Source organism: Salmo trutta, unplaced genomic scaffold (assembly GCF_901001165.1).
Source record: "Salmo trutta unplaced genomic scaffold, fSalTru1.1, whole genome shotgun sequence".
Lineage (NCBI taxonomy): Eukaryota > Metazoa > Chordata > Actinopteri > Salmoniformes > Salmonidae > Salmo > Salmo trutta.
The window spans coordinates 93,677-116,656 of record NW_021822543.1 but is presented as its reverse complement, the minus strand read 5'-3'; the positions used below and the strand labels follow the sequence as shown (position 1 = coordinate 116,656).

Sequence of the window (22,980 nt, the reverse complement as noted above, 5' to 3'; positions counted from 1 at the left end):
AGAGGTAGGGAGGCGAGCAGGCCAGAGGTGGATGAACGCAGTGCCCTTGTTTGGGTGTAGGGCCTGATCAGAGCCTGAAGGTACGGAGGTGCCGTTCCCCTCACAGCTCCGTAGGCAAGCACCATGGTCTTGTAGCGGAAGAGAGAGGCAAGGCATATGAACTAACAGGTTATAAAGGCAAGGCATATGAACTAACAGGTTATAGAGGTAAGGCATATGAACTAACAGGTTATAGAGGCATATGAACTAACAGGTTATAGAGGCATATGAACTAACAGGTTATAGAGGCAAGGCATATGAACTAACAGGTTATAGAGGCATATGAGCTAACAGGTTATGGAGGTAAGGCATATGAACTAACAGGTTATAGAGGCATATGAACTAACAGGTTATAGAGGCATATGAACTAAAAGGTTATAGAGGCAAGGCATATGAACTAACAGGTTATAAAGGCATATGAACTAACAGGTTATAGAGGCAAGGCATATGAACTAACAGGTTATAGAGGCATATGAACTAACAGGTTATAGAGGCAAGGCATATGAACTAACAGGTTATAGAGGCAAGGCATATGAACTAACAGGTTATAGAGGCAAGGCATATGAACTAACAGGTTATAGAGGCAAGGCATATGAACTAACAGGTTATAAGGGCAAGGCATATGAACTAACACATTATAGAGGTAAGGCATATGAACTAACAGGTTATAAAGGCAAGGCATATGAACTAACAGGTTATAGAGGCAAGGCATATGAACTAACAGGTTATAGAGGCAAGGCATATGGACTAACAGGTTATAGAGGCAAGGCATATGAACTAACAGGTTATAAGGGCAAGGCATATGAACTAACACATTATAGAGGTAAGGCATATGAACTAACATGTTATAAAGGCAAGGCATATGAACTAACAGGTTATAGAGGCAAGGCATATGAACTAACAGGTTATAGAGGTAAGGCATATGAACTAACAGGTTATAGAGGCAAGGCATATGAACTAACAGGTTATAGAGGCAAGGCATATGAACTAACAGGTTATAGAGGTAAGGCATATGGATTAACAGGTTATAGAGGTAAGGCATATGAACTAACAGGTTATAAAGGCATATGAACTAACAGGTTATAGAGCAAACAACGAAATTATCACAACACATAGGTTGTAATCTGTCTTTTTTCTGGCTTGGCTTCCCCAGGGATTTGCATTCTACTGCATTTTTACCCCCTATTCTGAACTTCTCTTTCGTTATATAGGCCCAGCTGTTAGACTTCCTAAACTAGGCTATGCAAGGTGTTCACCTAAATGATGCAGAAGAACGTTGTAGCTAATTCTGGGTACAGACTGACCGGGACTCAACCCCAGACCTCTTCGCTGTCAGTGAGCACAGACATTAAAACCAGTCGCTGACAGTGCCAAGAGAAAATTCTTCATTTGCTTGTGCTCATAACCGTTCTAAGAGTGTATGCCTGGTCTGCAGTTGCAAGAGGGAAAACTATTTTGAAATTGAATCCAATTTCACTGAGTGTAGTAGATCATTGGGTTGGTAGAAGCACCGTACATGTAGTGCTTGTCTTTGCCACTGAGTGTAGTAGATCATTGGGTTGGTAGAAGCACCGTACATGTAGTGCTTGTCTTTGCCACTGAGTGTAGTAGATCATTGGGTTGGTAGAAGCACCGTACATGTAGTGCTTGTCTTTGCCACTGAGTGTAGTAGACCATTGGGTTGGTAGAAGCACCGTACATGTAGTGCTTGTCTTTGCCACTGAGTGTAGTAGATCATTGGGTTGGTAGAAGCACCGTACATGTAGTGCTCGTCTTTGCCACTGAGTGTAGTAGATCATTGGGTTGGTAGAAGCACCGTACATGTAGTGCTCGTCTTTGCCACTGAGTGTAGTAGATCATTGGGTTGGTAGAAGCACCGTACATGTAGTGCTTGTCTTTGCCACTGAGTGTAGTAGATCATTGGGTTGGTAGAAGCACCGTACATGTAGTGCTTGTCTTTGCCACTGAGTGTAGTAGATCATTGGGTTGGTAGAAGCACCGTACATGTAGTGCTTGTCTTTGCCACTGAGTGTAGTAGATCATTGGGTTGGTAGAAGCACCGTACATGTAGTGCTCGTCTTTGCCACTGAGGCTGCTGTTTTTCTTCCGTCCTCTCTGCCGCCAACTACCAGATTGAACTTGGACGTCTCTCCCAACGCGAGGTCATTTGTTTTAGTCGGCACACGCTAAAATATCCCGGCTAAACCCATTGATTATCGGATTAATTATTAAAGATAAAAACAATGGATAATCCACAAATGTAATAGTTCATCGACTATATTTGCATTTGATACTTCATTTTAAAGAAAATGGCTGAAATCAACTTAGCCCTCACCAAAGAAGGCTGGTGGGTAGCTTGTGGCTAATGTGTTAGCTAGCTAGCTACATTACACGTTCACTTTGCTAGCATAGCTTTGGCTTTTCTAGTTAACGTTAGCTAAATTAACACCTAATGTTAGATTTAGGATCTCACATACTATGATGCCTGTGCTAATGTAGCTGAAATGTTTGTACGCCAGATATGTGTAACTAGCTATGGTATTACATACCTGGCGTACGAACTGGTAACAGTAGCTAATAATGATTATTTTGGCAGTTGATGTTGCGAAGTGTGTCATTTGGTCTAGCAAATTGCTGTCAATTATTTTTAGCATGTATAGCTTTGGTACGCTAACTAACAAGGCCATGTATGCTCATTTGAAGCTAAGTAGCTACCTAGCTTAGTAAACAACTCCGTGACCACCCGTGTAGCTAGCTAGCTCTACATTACTGTAGCTAGCTAGCTCTACATAACTGTACTGTAGCTAGCTAGCTCTACATAACTGTACTGTAGCTAGCTAGCTCTACATTACTGTAGTTAGCTAGCTCTACATAACTGTACTGTAGCTAGCTAGCTCTACATAACTGTACTGTAGCTAGCTAGCTCTACATAACTGTACTGTAGCTAGCTGGCTCTACATGACTGTACTGTAGCTAGCTAGCTCTACATAACTACTGTAGCTAGCTAGCTTAGTAAACAACTCCGTGACCACAGGTGTAGCTAGCTCTACATTACTGTAGCTAGCTAGCTCTACATAACTGTACTGTAGCTAGCTAACTCTACATAACTACTGTAGCTAGCTAGCTTAGTAAACAACTCAGTGACCACCGGTGTAGCTAGCTAGCTCTACATAACTGTACTGTAGCTAGCTAGCTCTACATAACTGTACTGTAGCTAGCTAGCTCTACATTACTGTACTGTAGCTAGCTAGCTCTACATAACTGTACTGTAGCTAGCTAGCTCTACATTACTGTACTGTAGCTAGCTAGCTCTACATAACTACTGTAGCTAGCTAGCTCTACATAACTGTACTGTAGCTAGCTAGCTCTACATAACTGTACTGTAGCTAGCTAGCTCTACATAACTGTACTGTAGCTAGCTCTACATAACTGTACTGTAGCTAGCTAGCTCTACATTACTGTACTGTAGCTAGCTAGCTCTACATAACTACTGTAGCTAGCTAGCTCTACATAACTGTACAGTAGCTAGCTAGCTCTACATAACTGTACTGTAGCTAGCTAGCTCTACATAACTGTACTGTAGCTAGCTAGCTCTACATAACTACTGTAGCTAGCTAGCTTAGTAAACAACTCCGTGACCACAGGTGTAGCTAGCTCTACATAACTGTACTGTAGCTAGCTAGCTCTACATAACTACTGTAGCTAGCTAGCTCTACATTCTGTTCTGTAGCTAGCTAGCTTAGTAAACAACTCCGTGACCACAGGTGTAGCTAGCTCTACATTACTGTACTGTAGCTAGCTAGCTATTAATATATCTTCAAAGTTGATCTGCTAGTCAGTTAGCTACGTTAGTTCAGTACACTGGAGTGATATGCGAGTTGGCTGGCTAGCTTTTTAAATGTCAATGTGTTTGTCCACTGTAGCTATGTGGAGTGTTGTTGTTTAACCACAGTACACAGGTTACGCCCTTTCTTTTGGTTTACCTCCTACACAGGTACCTTACAGACGAAGGAGTAGAGGAGTTGAAACGCACTTCTGAGAAACCCACAGCTAATTACATTATTCGCATTGCACTTAATGTAAGTAGCTAGTATTCTCACATCTCTCTTCTAGTATACAGAAAAAAACCGTTTTCCCATCACCTGTGTAGATGTACATTTAACTGACCCCTGGGGTTTGAGTAGAAAAAAGAGACTGTTTGTCAAGTGCTTACAGTCCACCTCATTTCAAAATCAATCAAGCTTTACAAAAACAGGTTTGTGTCAGACCCACAAAACGGATTCCTCTACATTGCTTTGAATATTGCTTATTGAATGTTTTGCCGGTATGTCAGTAAATCAAAGTCAACCTAATATGGCTGCATTCCAATTCTCCACCCTTGTTTGTAGTTGAACACTCCCCTGTCCCTCCGGCCAAATACTTACGACAATCTAGTCTGAATAATCGGGCTGTAATACACATTTAATTGGTATATACAGCCTGAGACATTTGTGTGCACAATGTTTGTAAATGTTCCTTTACAAGCCAGAATGTTGATTAAAATTGCATGTTAACTTACTCTACCGGTTGTTTGTGTGGTTTGTCCTTCCGCTGCTCTAAATTTGAGACAAAATATCCACAGGAAAGTATTGTTTAAGTGAATTTTTAGTGTGCTCAAAGCCCAGAGTCTCTCGTCAATAGCTATTGAACCAAGCATGCCATGACAATGAAAGTTGTATATTCTGTCAATAGCTATTGAACCAAGCATGCCATGACAATGAAAATTGTATATTCTGTCAATAGCTATTGAACCAAGCATGCCATGACAATGAAAATGGTACATTCTGAATCTTTTTTTTGAAGATTGAAATCCAAATATCCAATATAAAACTCACTTTACCTCAGTACCAAACCACATACCTACCGGCTCTCTACAATGTCAGGTAAACAAGACCTTCCTGTGTATATTTTGTCTAAAGTTTCGAGCAGAGGAAGGGACAAACGGGGAGAGGAAGTTCAAATGTAATTGTATTAAACATTCTGGCTTGTAAGGAACATTTGCACACGTCTGGCCGTCTATACCAATTCATTGTATATTACAACCTGATTAATCAGACCAACACCAATCCAATAGTTGTTGAAGTCCATGACTGGGAGTGTGATCATGCCTACTTTGGGAGACGTGTGGAGAATCAGGATGCAGGCAATATTTGCCAGTGCTTTCAAAACAGGTTTCTCTACATTGCTTTCAATGATGTTTCTCGAGGTTTACAGGTAATCTCATTGTCAGCCTAATATGTTGGTTGGGAAAGTATTGCTTATCCCCCCCCCTGTCTCTGTGACTATCTCTACAGAGTGACCTGAGGCCTATTGGCAGGAAGTTTCTCCCTGCAGACATCAACAGTGGCCGGGTGGAGAAGGTGAGGCGTTGTGTGTGTATTAGCACAGATGTGTGTACGCCAAAGGGTCAGAGGATCTTTGACAGTTTCTATCATAATGATTCAATACAGAACAAAAACAAAGTTAGAACAAACACGACTGTGTAATATTCGGTGGATGGAGGTTAGTCAAGCTAGACTGCTATGGTGAGTAACCATGCTGAAGACACATGGCAACTTAGGAAGCTAATTCCGAGGCCTTAGCTCAGTGGGCTATTTATCTCAGCCTTGAAAACAACATGCACCTGACCCGGGTTTGATACCCTGTTGGTTACACTGTCCTGTGCACATTTCAGAAATACAGAACTGCACTACTTCCAAGGGCCACTAGATGTCTCTGTCACACCAGCTTTAAAATGCCTTCATTCCTTCCTTCAGCCATGGGGAGTTGCATTGAGTTCAACTGAGAAAATGCCACAGATGATGACGAAGGAGATAATTAATTAATTAATTTGTATGTTTGCAAATAACCCACAGTCCTCCTAAAGCTCAGAGAGCTAATAACCCACGGTCCTCCTACAGCTCAGAGAGCTAATAACCCACGGTCCTCCTACAGCTCAGAGAGCTAATAACCCACGGTCCTCCTACAGCTCAGAGAGCTAATAACCCACGGTCCTCCTAAAGCTCAGAGAGCTAATAACCCACGGTCCTCCTACAGCTCAGAGAGCTAATAACCCACGGTCCTCCTAAAGCTCAGAGAGCGAATAACCCACGGTCCTCCTAAAGCTCAGAGAGCTAATAACCCACGGTCCTCCTAAAGCTCAGAGAGCTAATAACTCACGGTCCTCCTAAAGCTCAGAGAGCGAATAACCCACGGTCCTCCTAAAGCTCAGAGAGCTAATAACCCACGGTCCTCCTACAGCTCAGAGAGCTAATAACCCACGGACCTCCTATAGCTCAGAGAGCTAATAACCCACGGTCCTCCTAAAGCTCAGAGAGCTAATAACCCACGGTCCTCCTAAAGCTCAGAGCTAATAACCCACGGTCCTCCTACAGCTCAGAGAGCTAATAACCCACGGTCCTCCTACAGCTCAGAGAGCTAATAACCCACGGTCCTCCTACAGCTCAGAGAGCTAATAACCCACGGTCCTCCTACAGCTCAGAGAGCTAATAACCCACGGTCCTCCTACAGCTCAGAGAGCTAATAACCCACGGTCCTCCTACAGCTCAGAGAGCTAATAACCCACGGTCCTCCTAAAGCTCAGAGAGCTAATAACCCACGGTCCTCCTACAGCTCAGAGAGCTAATAACCCACGGTCCTCCTAAAGCTCAGAGAGCGAATAACCCACGGTCCTCCTAAAGCTCAGAGAGCTAATAACCCACGGTCCTCCTAAAGCTCAGAGAGCTAATAACTCACGGTCCTCCTAAAGCTCAGAGAGCGAATAACCCACGGTCCTCCTAAAGCTCAGAGAGCTAATAACCCACGGTCCTCCTACAGCTCAGAGAGCTAATAACCCACGGACCTCCTATAGCTCAGAGAGCTAATAACCCACGGTCCTCCTAAAGCTCAGAGAGCTAATAACCCACGGTCCTCCTAAAGCTCAGAGAGCTAATAACCCACGGTCCTCCTACAGCTCAGAGAGCTAATAACCCACGGTCCTCCTACAGCTCAGAGAGCTAATAACCCACGGTCCTCCTACAGCTCAGAGAGCTAATAACCCACGGTCCTCCTAAAGCTCAGAGAGCTAATAACCCACGGTCCTCCTAAAGCTCTGTATAAGATATTGCACTCCTTTCAGGTAAGTACAACTCTCACTCTGCATTAGTCTAACAGGGGAAGCGCCATCAATACTGGTAATTCAGAATTTCTCAGTCTGTCTGCATTAAGTTATAACATTTTTTTTTGCCTGGCTCTTTTCCCAGAGTAGGTTATCACTAGACTGCAATTAATATGTACTGCATTTACAAAGAGGTGATTGAATATGGCGTAGAATGCCAGCTCTTGGAGAGAAACTATTTTAATTGGAACGTGTAAACCTCCAGTTGAATGTAAAGGAGGGAACCAGAACCAGAGCCGTTCGTTAAAAGAAGACCCATCTGACTAGTTGTATTTCTTTATGGTCCTTTAGTTGCCGCTTCTCTGTTTACAGCATGGAACTGAAGAACAAACACACTGTTTAACGGTACATAAGCATTGACCTGTTGAGGACAGACGTTCCGCCTGCGGAACCCCTAGCCAACAGCCAATGGCATCGCACGGCGCCAAATACAAAACCAACTAAAATACCGCAATTAGATTTTCTCAAACAATCAACTATTTTACACCATTTTAAAGATAAGACTCTCGTTAATCTAACCACGTCCGATTTCAAAAAGGCTTTACAGCGAAAGCAAAACATTAGATTATGTTTGGAGAGTACATAGACACAAATAATCACACAGCCATTTTCCAAGCAAGCATATATGTCACATAAACCCAAACCACAGCTAAATGCAGCACTAACCTTTGATGATCTTCATCAGATGACACTCCTAGGACATTATGTTATACAATACATGCATGTTTTGTTCAATCAAGTTCATATTTATATCAAAAACCAGCTTTTTACATTAGCATGTGATGTTCAGAACTAGCATACCCACCGAAAACTTCCGGTGAATTTACTAAATTACTCATGATAATTACAGAACTCCTTTATGCAATCGCTATGTCGGATTTTAAAATAGCTTTTCGGCGAAAGCACATTTTGCAATATTCTGAGTACATAGCTCGGCCATCACAGGCTAGCTAATTTGACTCCCACCAAGTTTGGGGCTCACTAAACTCAGAATTACTATTAGAAAAATTGGATTACCTTTGCTGTTCTTCGTCAGAATGCACTCCCAGGACTTCTACTTCAACATGTTGTTTTGGTTCCAAATAATCCATAGTTATATCCAAATACCGCCGTTTTGTTCGTGCGTTCAGGTCACTATCTGAATGGTGACGCGCGAGCGCATTTTGTGACAAAAAATGTCAAAATATTCCATTACCGTACTTAGAAGCATGTCAAACGCTGTTTAAAATAAATTTTTATGCTATTTTTCTCATAAAATAACGATAATATTCCAACCGGGCAACGTTGTATTCATTCAAAGGCTGAAAGAAAAAGAAAAAGTCTTGTGAACGCACATCTCCAGTCTCACTGTCCCCAGGCTGACCACTCACAAACAGAGCTGCTGTACTTTGACCAGAGACAGCAGACACCCCATTCCACTTTCTGGCTGCTTTAGAGAGCCAATGGAAGCCTTAGAAAGCGTCACGTTACAGCACAGATGCTGTAATGTCGATAGAGATGCAACAGAAGGACAACAAATTGTCAGACAGGGCACTTCCTGTTTGTAATCTTCTCAGGTTTTGGCCTGCCATATGAGTTCTGTTATACTCACAGACACCATTCAAACAGTTTTAGAAACTTTAGAGTGTTTTCTATCCAAATCAACTAATTATATGCATATTCTAGTTTCTGGGCAGGAGTAGTAACCAGATTAAATCAGGTACGTTTTTTATCCGGCCGTGAAAATACTGCCCCCTATCCCAAAGAAGTTAAGGAAGGTCAGGTACATAAGCATTAAGGAAGGTCAGGTACATAAGCATTAAGGAAGACCCAGTACATAAGCATTATTAAGGAAGGTCTGTTACTTAAGCATTAAGGAAGGTCCAGTACTTAAGCATTAAGGAAGGGCAAGTCAGAAGTTCACATACACCTTAGCCAAATACATTGCAAACTCCGTTTTTCACAATTCCTGACATTTAATCCTAGCAAAAATTCCCTGTCGAGGTCAGTTAGGATCACCACTTTATTTTAAGAATGTGAAATGTCAGAATAATAGTAGAGAGAATAATTTTTCAGCTTTTATTTCTTTCATCACATTCCCAGTGGGTCAGAAGTGTACATACACTCAATTAGTATTTGGTAGCATTGCATTTAAATTGTTTAACTTGGGTCAAACGTTTCGGGTAGCCTTCCGCAAGCTTCCCACAATAAGTTGGGTGAATTTTGGCCCATTCCTCCTGACAGAGCTGGTGTAACTGAGTCAGGTTTGTAGGCCTCCTTGCTCCCACATGCTTTGTCAGTTCTGCCCACAGATTTTCTATATGATTGAGGTCAGGACTTTGTGATGGCCACTCCAATACCTTGACTTTGTTGTCCTTAAGCCATTTTGCCACAACTTTGGAAATATGCTTGGGGTCATTGTCCATTTGGAAGACCCCTTTGCGATCAAGCTTTAACTTCCTGACTGATGTCTTGAGATGTTGCTTCAATATATCCACATAATTTTCCTACCTCATGATGCCATCTATTTTGTGAAGTGCACCAGTCCCTCCTCCCTCCTTTCATCAGACCAGAGGACATTTCTCCAAAAAGTACAATCTTTGTCCCTATGTGCAGTTGCAAACCGTAGTCTGGCTTTTTTATGGTGGTTTTGGAGCAGTCGCTTCTTCCTTGCTGAGCGGACTTTCAGGTTATGTCGATATAGGACTCGTTTTACTGTGGATATAGATACTTTTGTACCTGTTTCCTCCAGAATTTTCACAAGGTCCTTTGTTGTTGTTCTGGGATTGGTTTGCACTTTTCGCACCGAAGAACGTTCATCTCTAGGAGACAGAACGCGTCTCCTTCCTGAGCGGTATGACGGCTGCGTGGTCCCATGGTGTTTATACTTGCGTACTATTGTTTGTACAGATTAACGTGGTATCTTTAGGCGTTTTGGAAATTGCTCCCAAGGATGAACCAGACTTGTGCAGGTCTACAATTATTTTTCTGAGGTCTTGGCTATCTTTTGATTTTCCCATGATGTCAAGCAAAGAGGCACTGAGTTTGAAGGTAGGCCTTGAAATACATCCACAGGTTCACCTCCAATTGACTCAAATTATGTCAATTAGCCTATCAGAAGCTTCTAAAGCCATGACATCATTTTCTGGAATTTCCCAAGCTGTTTAAAGGCACAGTCAACTTAGTGTATGTAAACTTCTGACCCACTAGAATTGTGATACAGTGAATTATAAGTGAAATAATCTGCCTGTAAACAATTGTTGGAAAAATTACTTGTCATGCACAAAGTAGATGTCCTAACCGACTTGCCAAAACGATAGTTTGTTAACAAGAAATGTGTGGAGTGGTTGAAAAACAAGTTTTAATGACTCCAACCTAAGTGTATGTAAACTTCCCACTTCAACTGTAAAAGCAGTAAGGTCAATTTGAGCGAGGAGATGGCGAGGGTAGCTCAATTCAATACACTTTATTCATCCCAGAGGAGCAGTTATTGAAGCTGGGACCATCTGGTGAGGTTGTTTGTCAGTTAGTGCTTACAAGGCTGATATCTTTACTGCAACAAACCCTGGCGTTAGGACACACCGTAGCAAAACAAATGTTTTGCACCGTAAAAACAAAAACATTACATTTCTTATTGGACAAGTTCAGGTCCCCTCTCGCTTTGTCTGTTTTGATCCGTTTGGTGCCTAATGAATACGGACCCTTAACTCACTCTCTGGCTGTAAAATATTTTTTGCTAACAGTGTGCCCTAATTAACAGGACCGTTGTCTTTCGTCTTGCCCTACCCATTCCCACCATCAGTTGGAGGGTCCGTGTGTGCTGCAGGTTCAGAAGGTGAGGAACGCGTCGGCTCCCAAGGACAATGAGGAGTCTCAGGGAGCCCCCAGGATGCTGCGGCTGCAGATGACAGACGGACACACCAACGCTGTGGGCCTCGAGTTCAAACACCTGTCCCAGATCAGGTAGAGAACAACTACTGGTTCAAACACCTGTCCCAGATCAGGTAGAGAACAACTACTGGTTCAAACACCTGTCTCAGATCAGGTAGAGAACAACTACTGGTTCAATAACCTGTCCCAGATCAGGTAGAGAACAACTACTGGTTCAAACACCTGTCCCAGATCAGGTAGAGAACAACTACTGGTTCAAACACCTGTCCCAGATCAGGTAGAGAACAACTACTGGTTCAAACACCTGTCTCAGATCAGGTAGAGAACAACTACTGTTTCAAACACCTATCCCAGATCGGGTAGAGAACAACTACTGGTTCAAACACCTGTCCCAGATCAGGTAGAGAACAACTATTGGTTCAAACACCTGTCCCAGATCAGGTAGAGAACAACTATTGGTTCAAACACCTGTCCCAGATCAGGTAGAGAACAACTACTGGTTCAAACACCTGTCCCAGATCAGGTAGAGAACAACTACTGGTTCAAACACCTGTCCCAGATCAGGTAGAGAACAACTACTGGTTCAAACACCTGTCCCAGATCAGGTAGAGAACAACTACTGGTTCAAACACCTGTCCCAGATCAGGTAGAGAACAACTACTGGTTCAAACACCTGTCCCAGATCAGGTAGAGAACAACTACTTTTTAAACACCAGGCGAATCTGTTTGATTGATCAGGTGGAGATCAGCTACTTTTTAAAGACCAGGCTAAGCTCAGAGGTAATTTTGTATCAGTCTTCTTAGAGTAGGGGTGCTGAGTTCAGATGAGTTTTGTCTTTTAAATCACCATGAATAAGAGTAAATAGACAGGGGTGACCTGACCCTAGATCAGCACTGCTACTCGGAGATATTTGATGCGTACGGCCATAGGAACAAGATGAGCTACTGAAACTCTCTCTCGGGTCATCACCATCACTCCAGTTGGAACATAGTAGCGCGTTAGCATCAAAAGGCTACCCGCTTCTTCTCCAAAAGGCACAGAGCCAACACCTAGTAAATCATTTGGTTTTCTGGACTGCTGAAATCTCCTGCATTCCAGCGTACGAGGAATTTACCGCCAAGAAAAAGTACCGTACGGTGCCAGGAACGGAGGAAAACAAACAAATATATGTACAGTGCATTCAGAAAGTATTCAGACCTCTTGACTTTTTCCACATTTTGTTACGTTACAGCCTTATTCTAAAATGGATTAAAAAAACATTTTTCCCCTGATCAATCGACACGCATTACCCCATAATGACTAAGCAAAAATTGGTTTTTAGACAACATTACTCCTAGATAGGGCCTTCATCTGAATATCTGGTCATCAATGAATTACTCCTAGATAGGGCCTTCCATCATGGAATATCTGGTCATCAATGAATTACTCCTAGATAGGGCCTTCCATCATGGAATATCTGGTCATCAATTAATTACTCCTAGATAGGGCCTTCCATCTGAATATCTGGTCATCAATTAATTACTCCTAGATAGGGCCTTCCATCATGGAATATCTGGTTATCAATGAATTACTCCTAGATTGGAATAATTGGCCTGGCAGTCCCGTGTGGCTCAGTTGGTAGAGCATGGAGCTTGCAACGTCAGGGTTGTGGTCTCCCTATGGGTCTCCCTATGGGTCCTCCCTATGGGTCCTCCCTATGGGTCTCCCTATGGGTCCTCCCTATGGGTCTCCCTATGGGTCTCCCTATGGGTCTCTATGGGTCTCCCTATGGGTCCTCCCTATGGGTCTCCCTATGGGTCTCCCTGTGGGTCCTCCCTATGGGTCCTCCCTGTGGGTCTCCCTGTGGGTCTCCCTGTGGGTCTCCCTATGGGTCCTCCCTGTGGGTCTCCCTATGGGTCCTCCCTATGGGTCCTCCCTATGGGTCTCCCTATGGGTCCTCCCTATGGGTCCTCCCTATGGGTCTCCCTATGGGTCTCCCTATGGGCCTCCCTATGGGCCTCCCTATGGGCCTCCCTATGGGTCTCCCTATGGGTCTCCCTATGGGTCTCCCTATGGGCCTCCCTATGGGTCTCCCTATGGGTCCTCCCTATGGGTCTCCCTATGGGTCCTCCCTATGGGTCTCCCTATGGGTCCTTGTCTAAAGTAGTGCCCTATGGAAGGAATAGAAGGCCATTTGGGATGCAAGCCTCGATCTAACAGGCTGATGAAATAACACGTCTTCCTTTTTCAGAAGTACAAAGGAGGCTTCAGATCACGGAGGCTTTAGAATGAAGCCAGCCACTTGATTGGCGTTCACTTCTTCTTTAAAAAAACAAATAAACAATGGTTTCTTCCAACCGTGTTAATTGGTTGAGAGAAGGGATGTATCAGAGCAGGAGGAGGCCCTTCTCTGTGTTTCTTAGCTGCGTGGTTATTCAGGTGTATATGTGGTATGAAGGTATGAACACTGCATACAATATCACAGTGAATCCTTCTCCTTTAACCCCCTATAACCCCCTATATAAAACTCCCCCATCACTGCATACAATATCACAGCGAATCCGTCCTCTTTAACCCCCCTATAACCCCCTATATAAAACTCCCCCATCACTGCATACAATATCACAGCGAATCCTTCCTCTTTAACCCCCTATAACCCCCTATATAAAACTCCCCCATCACTGCATACAATATCACAGCGAATCCTTCCTCTTTAACCCCCCTATAACCCCCTATATAAAACTCCCCCATCACTGCATACAATATCACAGCGAATCCGTCCTCTTTAACCCCCTATAACCCCCTATATAAAACTCCCCCAATCAAAATCTGTCAGTTTATGCTGGAGATGTTTTTTTTGTTGCTTTTTGGATGCGTCTCAATCCATCGTATCAGTCGATGATGTCGCACGTCTGCGGGTGGCAGAGCTAGAGCGGTGTTTGTCAGACTATGAGAGACATCCCGAAAATCAGTCTTGTCACGAAACACGTCTGTAGCGTCCGAATGGTTTGGCGTACAGATGAGATGGTTTGGCGTACAGATGAGATGGTTTGGCGTACAGATGAGATGGTTTGGCGTACAGATGAGATGGTTTGGCGTACAGATGAGATGGTTTGGCGTACAGATGAGATGGTTTGGCGTACAGATGAGATGGTTTGGCGTACAGATGAGATGGTTTGGCGTACAGATGAGATGGTTTGGCGTACAGATGAGATGGTTTGGCGTACAGATGAGATGGTTTGGCCTACAGATGAGACTCTCAGGAACACCGTGGTTTTCTCCGTTTTTTGCTCTACGACCCCCACAAGCCACTCGGGACTTTTCTGAAGTCGGTTCCGCCGATCTGCCAACTTCTGTCCGAACAGTTTGGGCTACACATTAATATGACCCCCCTGTGGAAAGGTGAGACTCTCAGGAACATGTACTTGTGGGTTGTTTTGCTCTCGGACACCAACAAGCCTCACAAGACTCGTTTGAAGGACCCCGGGAAACGAGTTTAAAAAATGAATGGGAAGATATATGGAGATAGTTTAGTGCCAACAATAAGAGGTAAAATACATGTCCCAGAAAATATAAATAGTTTCCTGATCTTTCTTATATCTCTCAGATATAGGACAAACTTCCTTATGATTTTTTGGGGGGGTTTATCTGTTCCATGTAGTGAATCTGTTATTCAATGCCTTTCTATTGTCTAATAGCCGTAAGGCCAAATACAATTTTTCATCAAAAACATATCTTTTTTATACTTCAAGGGGGGTCTTAAAATTCTAAATCAAATAGCTAAATGATCCTTTGTATGACCTTTTAAAAGAATTCTATGTAGCTTAGTAAAGAAATGCCATTTTATGACCTTTATAAAACAATTCCATATAGCTTAGTAGATTCCTCCCCCCCACCTTGTTAGACAGGGCTGTTTTATATTTATTTTGTAAGGAAATGGCATTTTATGACCTTTCAGTTGATTTCCCCCAAAATATGTTAGTACTCTGAATGTGTACCTCATGTAAACGTATAAAAATGACTGAAGAAAGCAACTGTCAGTCATTCGTGTGGACTTGGTGACACATTGTTGTTATCCATTATGAATTATCATTTAGAAGTGGATACAGTTCAAATCACTTCCTGTTGACTATATAGACCTGTAGACTGATGCTGCTTCACTCCTGTCTACAAATCACTTCCTGTTGACTATATAGACCTGTAGACTGATGCTGCTTCAGTCCTGTCTACAAATCACCTCCTGTTGACTATATAGACCTATAGACTGATGCTGCTTCACTCCTGTCTACAAATCACATCCTGTTGACTATATAGACCTGTAGACTGATGCTGCTTCAGTCCTGTCTACAAATCACCTCCTGTTGACTATATAGACCTATAGACTGATGCTGCTTCAGTCCTGTCTACAAATCACATCCTGTTGACTATATAGACCTGTAGACTGATGCTGCTTCAGTCCTGTCTACCAATCAGCCAGTATCGTAGCTGGATCCTAATATTCAATCAAAATACTCATCTTACTTTTGGAATGGAAGCACAGAGAGATGTTGGTGACTTTCTGAACTCCCTCCCTCCCTCCCTCCCTCCCTCCCTCCCTCCCTCCCTCCCTCCCTCCCTCCCTCCCTCCCTCCCTCCCCCGGTCTCCATCTCTCGCTTTCTTCTCCTCCCTCGCAATTTCCACTGGTCGGTGGCTGATCCGCTACCAATCCGTTTCCTTAATTACAACTCCATCCAAGCAGCGTCCGCGGCGACGGCTGCCGTGGCTACCAGCCAGCCCCTACAGGTGGAGTGGCCGGAGAGGAGCGCTGAGTCCCACATGCTTCCCTATTATCTATGGACTCTGGTCAACAAAAAAAGCAGTGCACTACAAAGGGAATAGGGTCCCATTTGGGACGGAGAGGAGAGCTTGCCCAGAATCTATCCATGAGGAGAGAACAGTACAACCCTTTTATAATGACAACAGTAACTAGTGTCTGTTCTGTTGACATCAGCTAGCTCTGATAGTGGAGGGAGGGAGGGAGAGAGGGAGGGAGGGAGGGAGGGAGGGAGGGAGGGAGGGAGGGAGGGAGAGGGAGGGAGGGAGAAAAGGAAACAGAAGGAGATGGATGAGAGGATGGATAGAAGGAAACAGAAAGAGGTTAGTTTGTAACGGCGTACAGCTCCGTTCCACAGGGTCGTTATGAAGCAGTACCCTGAGAGAGGACCCTGCTCCAGCCCCAGCTAGCGCCATGCTGTCCCAAATGGCTTCCTATTGCCTGTGTAGTGCACTACTACTTGCCCTATTGGGGGGGGGGGGGGTCTCGTGTCAAACATGATGTCCTATATAGGGGGAAAGGCTGCCGTTTGAGACCTACAGGGTCATTGGGCTGGAAGTGAAATCCCTAATTGCTGCATCAGCAGCTGGACATCCCTCTAAGTCCCTGTGCTTTTTAATGAGAGGACTAGGGGCTGAATTCCAAATGGTACCTTATTCCCTATAGGGCCCTGGGCAAAAGTAGTGCACTACATAGGGAATAGGATCCCGTTTGGGACGCGGACCGGGGGCTCAGAGCTGGTGGTGATCAGAACAGGGCTGTTAATTTAAAATGAGAATCGGCCTGGACCGGGGACGGGATTATTCCTAGGGTATGTCCCAATTTGGCTCCCTATTCTCTATATAGTGCACTACTTTTGACCACAGGCCATGCCCTATCCAGACCACTAAATGACACAACTGTGCTATTTTAGGACACAATCCCTAGTCTCGCTAGTCTCACCACCCTGCTGCAACGCAGCGTGTCATTTAGAAGAGTGGTCTGTATAGGGCATGGTCGGACAGGACGGAGGGCAGAGGTTTGTGGGTAACGTAAGCTAAGCTGTTCTTTTGGCATGGCTAGCCCTGTTGGACAGTAGCCACCACAGGCATAGCCGGCTGGATGAAGTGTTTTAGGAGGGAAAATGAATCGGGATGATTTGTGATTTTCTTTTCTAATTAAAGCTGGGCCAAAACTGCTTTCATATCAATACACTGTTTGTTCTGTCTGTTGTTTATGTCGTCGTTACAGAGGTAGAAATCTATTGTTTATCAATCTCCCTGTTGTTGTTGTCCTGTCCAATATTAGGTTAACATATGATCTGTGCTTCCGTTCCTTCGCTGTAGCCAATCTGTATTAAATGTAACTGTCAACATGTTCCATGTTTATTATAATCTCCTTGTTTGTTTGTTTGTTTGTTTTGGCATTGGTTTAAGCTTCCTTAACCTCTGAATTGATTTGATCTACTTAGAGCTCTCCATATAATACAAAATGGGTTCTCTGTGGAGCTGTCCTCTGGCCTCCCTAATTCACCCCCTGTATTGTGTTTTTTTTAGCCTGGACACCCCTCCAGGAACCAAGGTGAAGATCCTTGGTACGGTCCAGGTGAAGAATGGCATTCTGCTTCTGGACGACTCCAAGATATCCGTCCTCGGAGGGGAGGTCGACCACATGATGGAGAAATGGGAACTGCAAAGGGTAAGGAGGAGTTTTACCCTTCGTTTTACAGCAGACCGTCTCTGTGGCTGTGTTCCAAACAGTTCCTTATTCCCTACATAGGGCATGCACTTCAAAAGTAGTGCACTAGACTCTTTATAGTATACGGGGAAATAGAGAGCCTGCGCCTCAAATGATAGTGTTTATTACGCTGTTACTGGACAGCTGTTCATCCTATCTGGTTCAAAGGACCATGAAAAAGGGTGTTCTAAAGGGTGTTCTAAAGGGTGTTCTAAAGGGTGTTCTAAAGGGCGTACTGAAGGGCGTACTGAAGGGTGTTCTAAAGGGCGTTCTAAAGGGCGCTCTAAAGGGCGTTCTACAGGGCGTTCTACAGGGCGTTCTACAGGGCGCTCTAAAGGGCGTTCTACAGGGCGCTCTAAAGGGCGTTCTACAGGGCGTTCTACAGGGCGTTCTACAGGGCGTTCTAAAGGGCGTTCTACAGGGCGTTCTACAGGGCGTTCTAAAGGGCGTTCTAAAGGGCGTTCTAAAGGGCGTTCTAAAGGGCGTTCTACAGGGCGTTCTACAGGGCGTTCTAAAGGGCGTTCTAAAGGGCGTTCTACAGGGCGTTCTAAAGGGCGTTCTAAAGGGCGTTCTACAGGGCGTTCTAAAGGGCGTTCTACAGGGCGTTCTACAGGGCGTTCTACAGGGCGCTCTACAGGGCGTTCTAAAGGGCGTTTTTAGATTTTTACGTCAGCAAATAACCTTCAATTCATTACATTTTATCTGTTATCAAAATGAAAAGAGACCAATAAACACATTTATTCAATTACATTTAAAAAAATATATATATTATCTTTCTCAAAAACGTTTGTATATTGTCCCATACAATAATCTGTACTCTTAAATATTTTGTTACTAAAATAAAAGGTAAAAACAAAAAAATCAAATCTAATTGTATTGGTCACATACACGTGTTTAGCAGATGTTATTGGTCACATACACGTGTTTAGCAGATGTTATTGGTCACATACACGTGTTTAGCAGATGTTATTGGTCACATACACGTGTTTAGCAGATGTTATTGGTCACATACACGTGATTAGCAGATGTTATTGGTCACATACACGTGTTTAGCAGATGTTATTGGTCACATACACGTGATTAGCAGATGTTATTGGTCACATACACGTGTTTAGCAGATGTTATTGGTCACATACACGTGTTTAGCAGATGTTATTGGTCACATACACGTGTTTAGCAGATGTTATTGGTCACATACACGTGTTTAGCAGATGTTATTGGTCACATACACGTGTTTAGCAGATGTTATTGGTCACATACACGTGTTTAGCAGATGTTATTGGTCACATACACGTGTTTAGCAGATGTTATTGGTCACATACACGTGTTTAGCAGATGTTATTGGTCACATGCACGTGTTTAGCAGATGTTATTGGTCACATGCACGTGTTTAGCAGATGTTATTGGTCACATACACGTGTTTAGCAGATGTTATTGGTCACATACACGTGTTTAGCAGATGTTATTGGTCACATACACGTGTTTAGCAGATGTTATTGGTCACATACACGTGTTTAGCAGATGTTATTGGTCACATACACGTGTTTAGCAGATGTTATTGGTCACATACACGTGTTTAGCAGATGTTATTGGTCACATACACGTGTTTAGCAGATGTTATTGGTCACATACACGTGTTTAGCAGATGTTATTGGTCACATACACGTGTTTAGCAGATGTTATTGGTCACATACACGTGTTTAGCAGATGTTATTGGTCACATACACGTGTTTAGCAGATTTATTGGTCACAATCACGTTTAGCAGATGTTATTGGTCACATACCACGTGTTTAGCAGATGTTATTGGTCACATACACGTGTTTAGCAGATGTTATTGGTCACATACACGTGTTTAGCAGATGTTATTGGTCACATACACGTGTTTAGCAGATGTTATTGGTCACATACACGTGTTTAGCAGATGTTATTGGTCACATACACGTGTTTAGCAGATGTTATTGGTCACGTACACGTGTTTAGCAGATGTTATTGGTCACATACAACGTGTTTACCAGATGTTATTGGTCACATACACGTGTTTAGCAGATGTTATTGGGGTCACATACACGTGTTTAGCAGATGTTATTGGTCACATACCGTGTTTTAGCAGATGGTTATTGGTCACATACACGTGTTTAGCAGATGTTATTGTCACATACACGTGTTTAGCAGATTGTATTGGTCACATACCACGTGTTTAGCAGATGTTATTGGTCACATACACGTGTTTAGCAGATGTTATTGGTCACATACTAGGCGTTTTAGCAGATGTTATTGGTCACATACCTGTTTAGCAGATGTTATTGTCACATATACACGTGTTTAGCAGATGTTTATTGGTCACATCACGTGGTTAGCAGATGTTATTGGTCACATAGCACGTGTTTAGGCAGATGTTATTGGTCACATACACGTGTTTAGCAGATGTTATTGGTCACGTACACGTGTTTAGCAGATGTTATTGGTCACGTACACGTGTTTAGCAGATGTTATTGGTCACGTACACGTGTTTAGCAGATGTTATTGGTCACGTACACGTGTTTAGCAGATGTTATTGGTCACATACACGTGTTTAGCAGATGTTATTGGTCACATACACGTGTTTAGCAGATGTTATTGGTCACATACAACGTGTTTAGCAGATGTTTGGTCACATACACGTGTTTAGCAGATGTTATTGGTCACATACACGTGTTTAGCAGATGTTATTGGTCACATACACGTGTTTAGCAGATGTTATTGGTCACATACACGTGTTTAGCAGATGTTATTGTGAGTGTAGAAAAATGCTTGTGTTTCTAGCTCCTACAGTGCAGTAATATCTAACAAATTCACAACTACCCAATACACACAAATCTAAATTCACAACATATACACAATACACACAAATCTAATTTCACAACATATATACACAATACACACAAATCTAAATTCACAACATATACACACACATCTAAATAAAGGAATGGAATTAAGAATGTATAGATATATGCACTAAAGGGCTTACTAAATTCCCCTCCTCTTCTCACCTTTGACCTCCAGAGCTTGGCCAAACACAGCAGGAGTAACATCGGAAGGGAAGGTGGAGCCCCTCCCTTTGTGCCCTTCGGACAGGTATGACCTGCCAATATTTAACTAGTTCCACACACAGCCAATCACACTGATTCTCTCTCTGTTGATTAACCAATCAGACTGATTCTCTCTCTGTTGACTAACCAATCAGACTGATTCTCTCTGTTGACTAACCAATCAGACTGATTCTCTCTCCGTTGACTAACCAATCAGACTGATTCTCTCTCTGTTGACTAACCAATCAGACTGATTCTCTCTCTGTTGACTAACCAATCAGACTGATTCTCTCTCTGTTGACTAACCAATCAGACTGATTCTCTCTCTGTTGACTAACCAATCAGACTGATTCTCTCTGTTGACTAACCAATCAGACTGATTCTCTCTGTTGACTAACCAAGCAGACTGATTCTCTCTCTGTTGACTAACCAATCAGACTGAATCTCTCTCTGTTGACTAATCAATCAGACTGATTCTCTCTCTGTTGACTAACCAATCAGACTGATTCTCTCTCTGTTGACTAACCAATCAGACTGATTCTCTCTCTGTTGACTAACCAATCAGACTGATTCTCTCTGTTGACTAACCAAGCAGACTGATTCTCTCTCTGTTGACTAACCAATCAGACTGATTCTCTCTCTGTTGACTAACCAATCAGACTGATTCTCTCTCTGTTGACTAACCAATCAGACTGATTCTCTCTCTGTTGACTAACCAATCAGACTGATTCTCTATGTTGACTAACCAATCAGACTGATTCTCTCTCTGTTGACTAACCAATCAGACTGATTCTCTCTCTGTTGACTAACCAATCAGACTGAGTCTCCTCTCTCTGTTGACTAACCAATCGACTGATTCTCTCTCTGTTGACTAACCAATCAGACTGATTCTCTCTCTGTTGACTAACCAATCAGACTGATTCTCTCTCTGTTGACTAACCAATCAGACTGATTCTCTCTCTGTTGACTAACCAATCAGACTGATTCTCTCTCTGTTGACTAACCAATCAGACTGATTCTCTCTCCGTTGACTAACCAATCAGAGTGATGAAATTCTGTTCTCTCTGTGCTCCTCAGAAGTGTGTGAGGAATGAAGAGGTGGACTCTAGAGAGCTGGACACCAGGAAAACCCTGGTCAGCACCAGTGTGGTGAAAACAGCTGACGAGAACGAAGAGTTTGAGAAGCAGAGGCTAGCAGCCATCGCTGAGGTCGCCAAGAACAAAGAGGTGTGTGTGTGTGTGTGTGTGTGTGTGTGTGTGGTTTTACCCCTGTTGTCGTCGCTAAAGTAACTGGATCACCCGTGTCTGTTAGGCTCTGTCCGTGTCCCACTGTGTGAGTTGGTCCTGTTCCTACTGGCTTGTTGTATGTTAAGGGCCAGTTTCCCAGACACAGATTAGGTCTACATTCTCCATTTCAAACAGTTGTTTAGTCCAGGAAGAGACTTTGTCTGTCTGTCGGGGGAAAACAACCTCTCGACCTCTTCTGAAGGGAACTCGGACGTTTGGCGGCGGAGGCAATGCTGGGGGAAACCTGGTTAATACAGGCAGCCGAGACAGCTACCGACGAGGAGATCGAGGAGACAGGGACTCGTACCGGCAGAGACGAGAGGAGAGGACGGAGAGGACGGAGGAGTCCAGCCGACCAGAAGGAAACTACAGAGAGCTCGGGAGTTACCGGGAACAACCAAACTACCGGGAACTAGGAAATTACCGCGAGCTGGTGAGGGCTTTGACCTTTTGACCCAGTGTTTCCCTTAGCTCTGTATAGGCGGGTGGGTCTCTTACCCTCTGTCTAAACCCCCCCCCCCCCCCCCTTCAGTTTTAATTGAAGATGTTTGAGATCTTTGTGGTCAGGAGAATAATTCTGGGAAAATATGCCTTGGCTTTCTGGTTGTGGGTTTGACCTGTCTAGGCTTCACATCAACAACAAGTCAGTTTAATTCATTCGTTCGTTTGTTTCATCTAGATTCCTGGCTTGCAGTAAAAATGTCTCTGATTTTGGTTTTTATTGGGCGTTTTGGTGTCAGAGTCAGAGGATGGTTTAGGGTCCTTTGTGGTGTGATTGTGAAATAATGTTGGGGAGTCTCATTGGTTTTAGACGGTGTGGGACTGGACAGGCCTCAACAACAACCACACTAGTATTCCATTCAGCTGTGTAATGTAGACCCTCCCTTCCCCCATTAGGCTGTCTCCCAAAGAGCACCATGTTCCCTATATAGTGCACTACTTTACACCCTATTCCCTATATAGTGCACTACTTTACACCCTGTTCCCTATATACTGCACTACTTTACACC

At 43.5% G+C, this 22,980-nt stretch overlaps 1 protein-coding gene across 2 annotated transcripts; it reads left to right on the top strand.

Moving 5' to 3' along the window:
* The first annotated feature begins 1,904 nt into the window (after positions 1-1,904).
* Positions 1,905-22,491, top strand: LOC115182581 (tudor domain-containing protein 3-like). 2 transcript variants are annotated; one of them, XM_029744113.1, is made up of 8 exons: positions 1,905-2,386; positions 4,034-4,118; positions 5,373-5,438; positions 10,974-11,176; positions 17,434-17,575; positions 20,658-20,729; positions 21,761-21,910; positions 22,173-22,491. In XM_029744113.1, the coding sequence occupies exons 1-8, from the start codon at positions 2,349-2,351 to the stop codon at positions 22,422-22,424; spliced, it is 1,008 nt and encodes a 335-aa protein (XP_029599973.1). In that variant the 5' UTR covers positions 1,905-2,348; the 3' UTR covers positions 22,425-22,491. The 2 variants fall into 2 exon arrangements, with proteins under 2 accessions (XP_029599973.1, XP_029599974.1); XM_029744114.1 differs by having other exon boundaries at positions 1,908-2,386; positions 11,016-11,176.
* Positions 22,492-22,980: the final 489 nt, after the last annotated feature.

What these genes read in the sequence shown, in the direction of transcription:
- LOC115182581 (XM_029744113.1), top strand. Translation starts at nt 2,349, where the DNA reads ATGGCTGAAATCAACTTAGCCCTCACCAAAGAAGGCTG. An exon ending in ACAGTGGCCGGGTGGAGAAG is followed by an intron (nt 5,439 to 10,973) that starts GTGAGGCGTTGT and finishes CCTAATTAACAG; the next exon opens with GACCGTTGTCTTTCGTCTTG. An exon ending in AGGTCGCCAAGAACAAAGAG is followed by an intron (nt 21,911 to 22,172) that starts GTGTGTGTGTGT and finishes CCTCTTCTGAAG; the next exon opens with GGAACTCGGACGTTTGGCGG.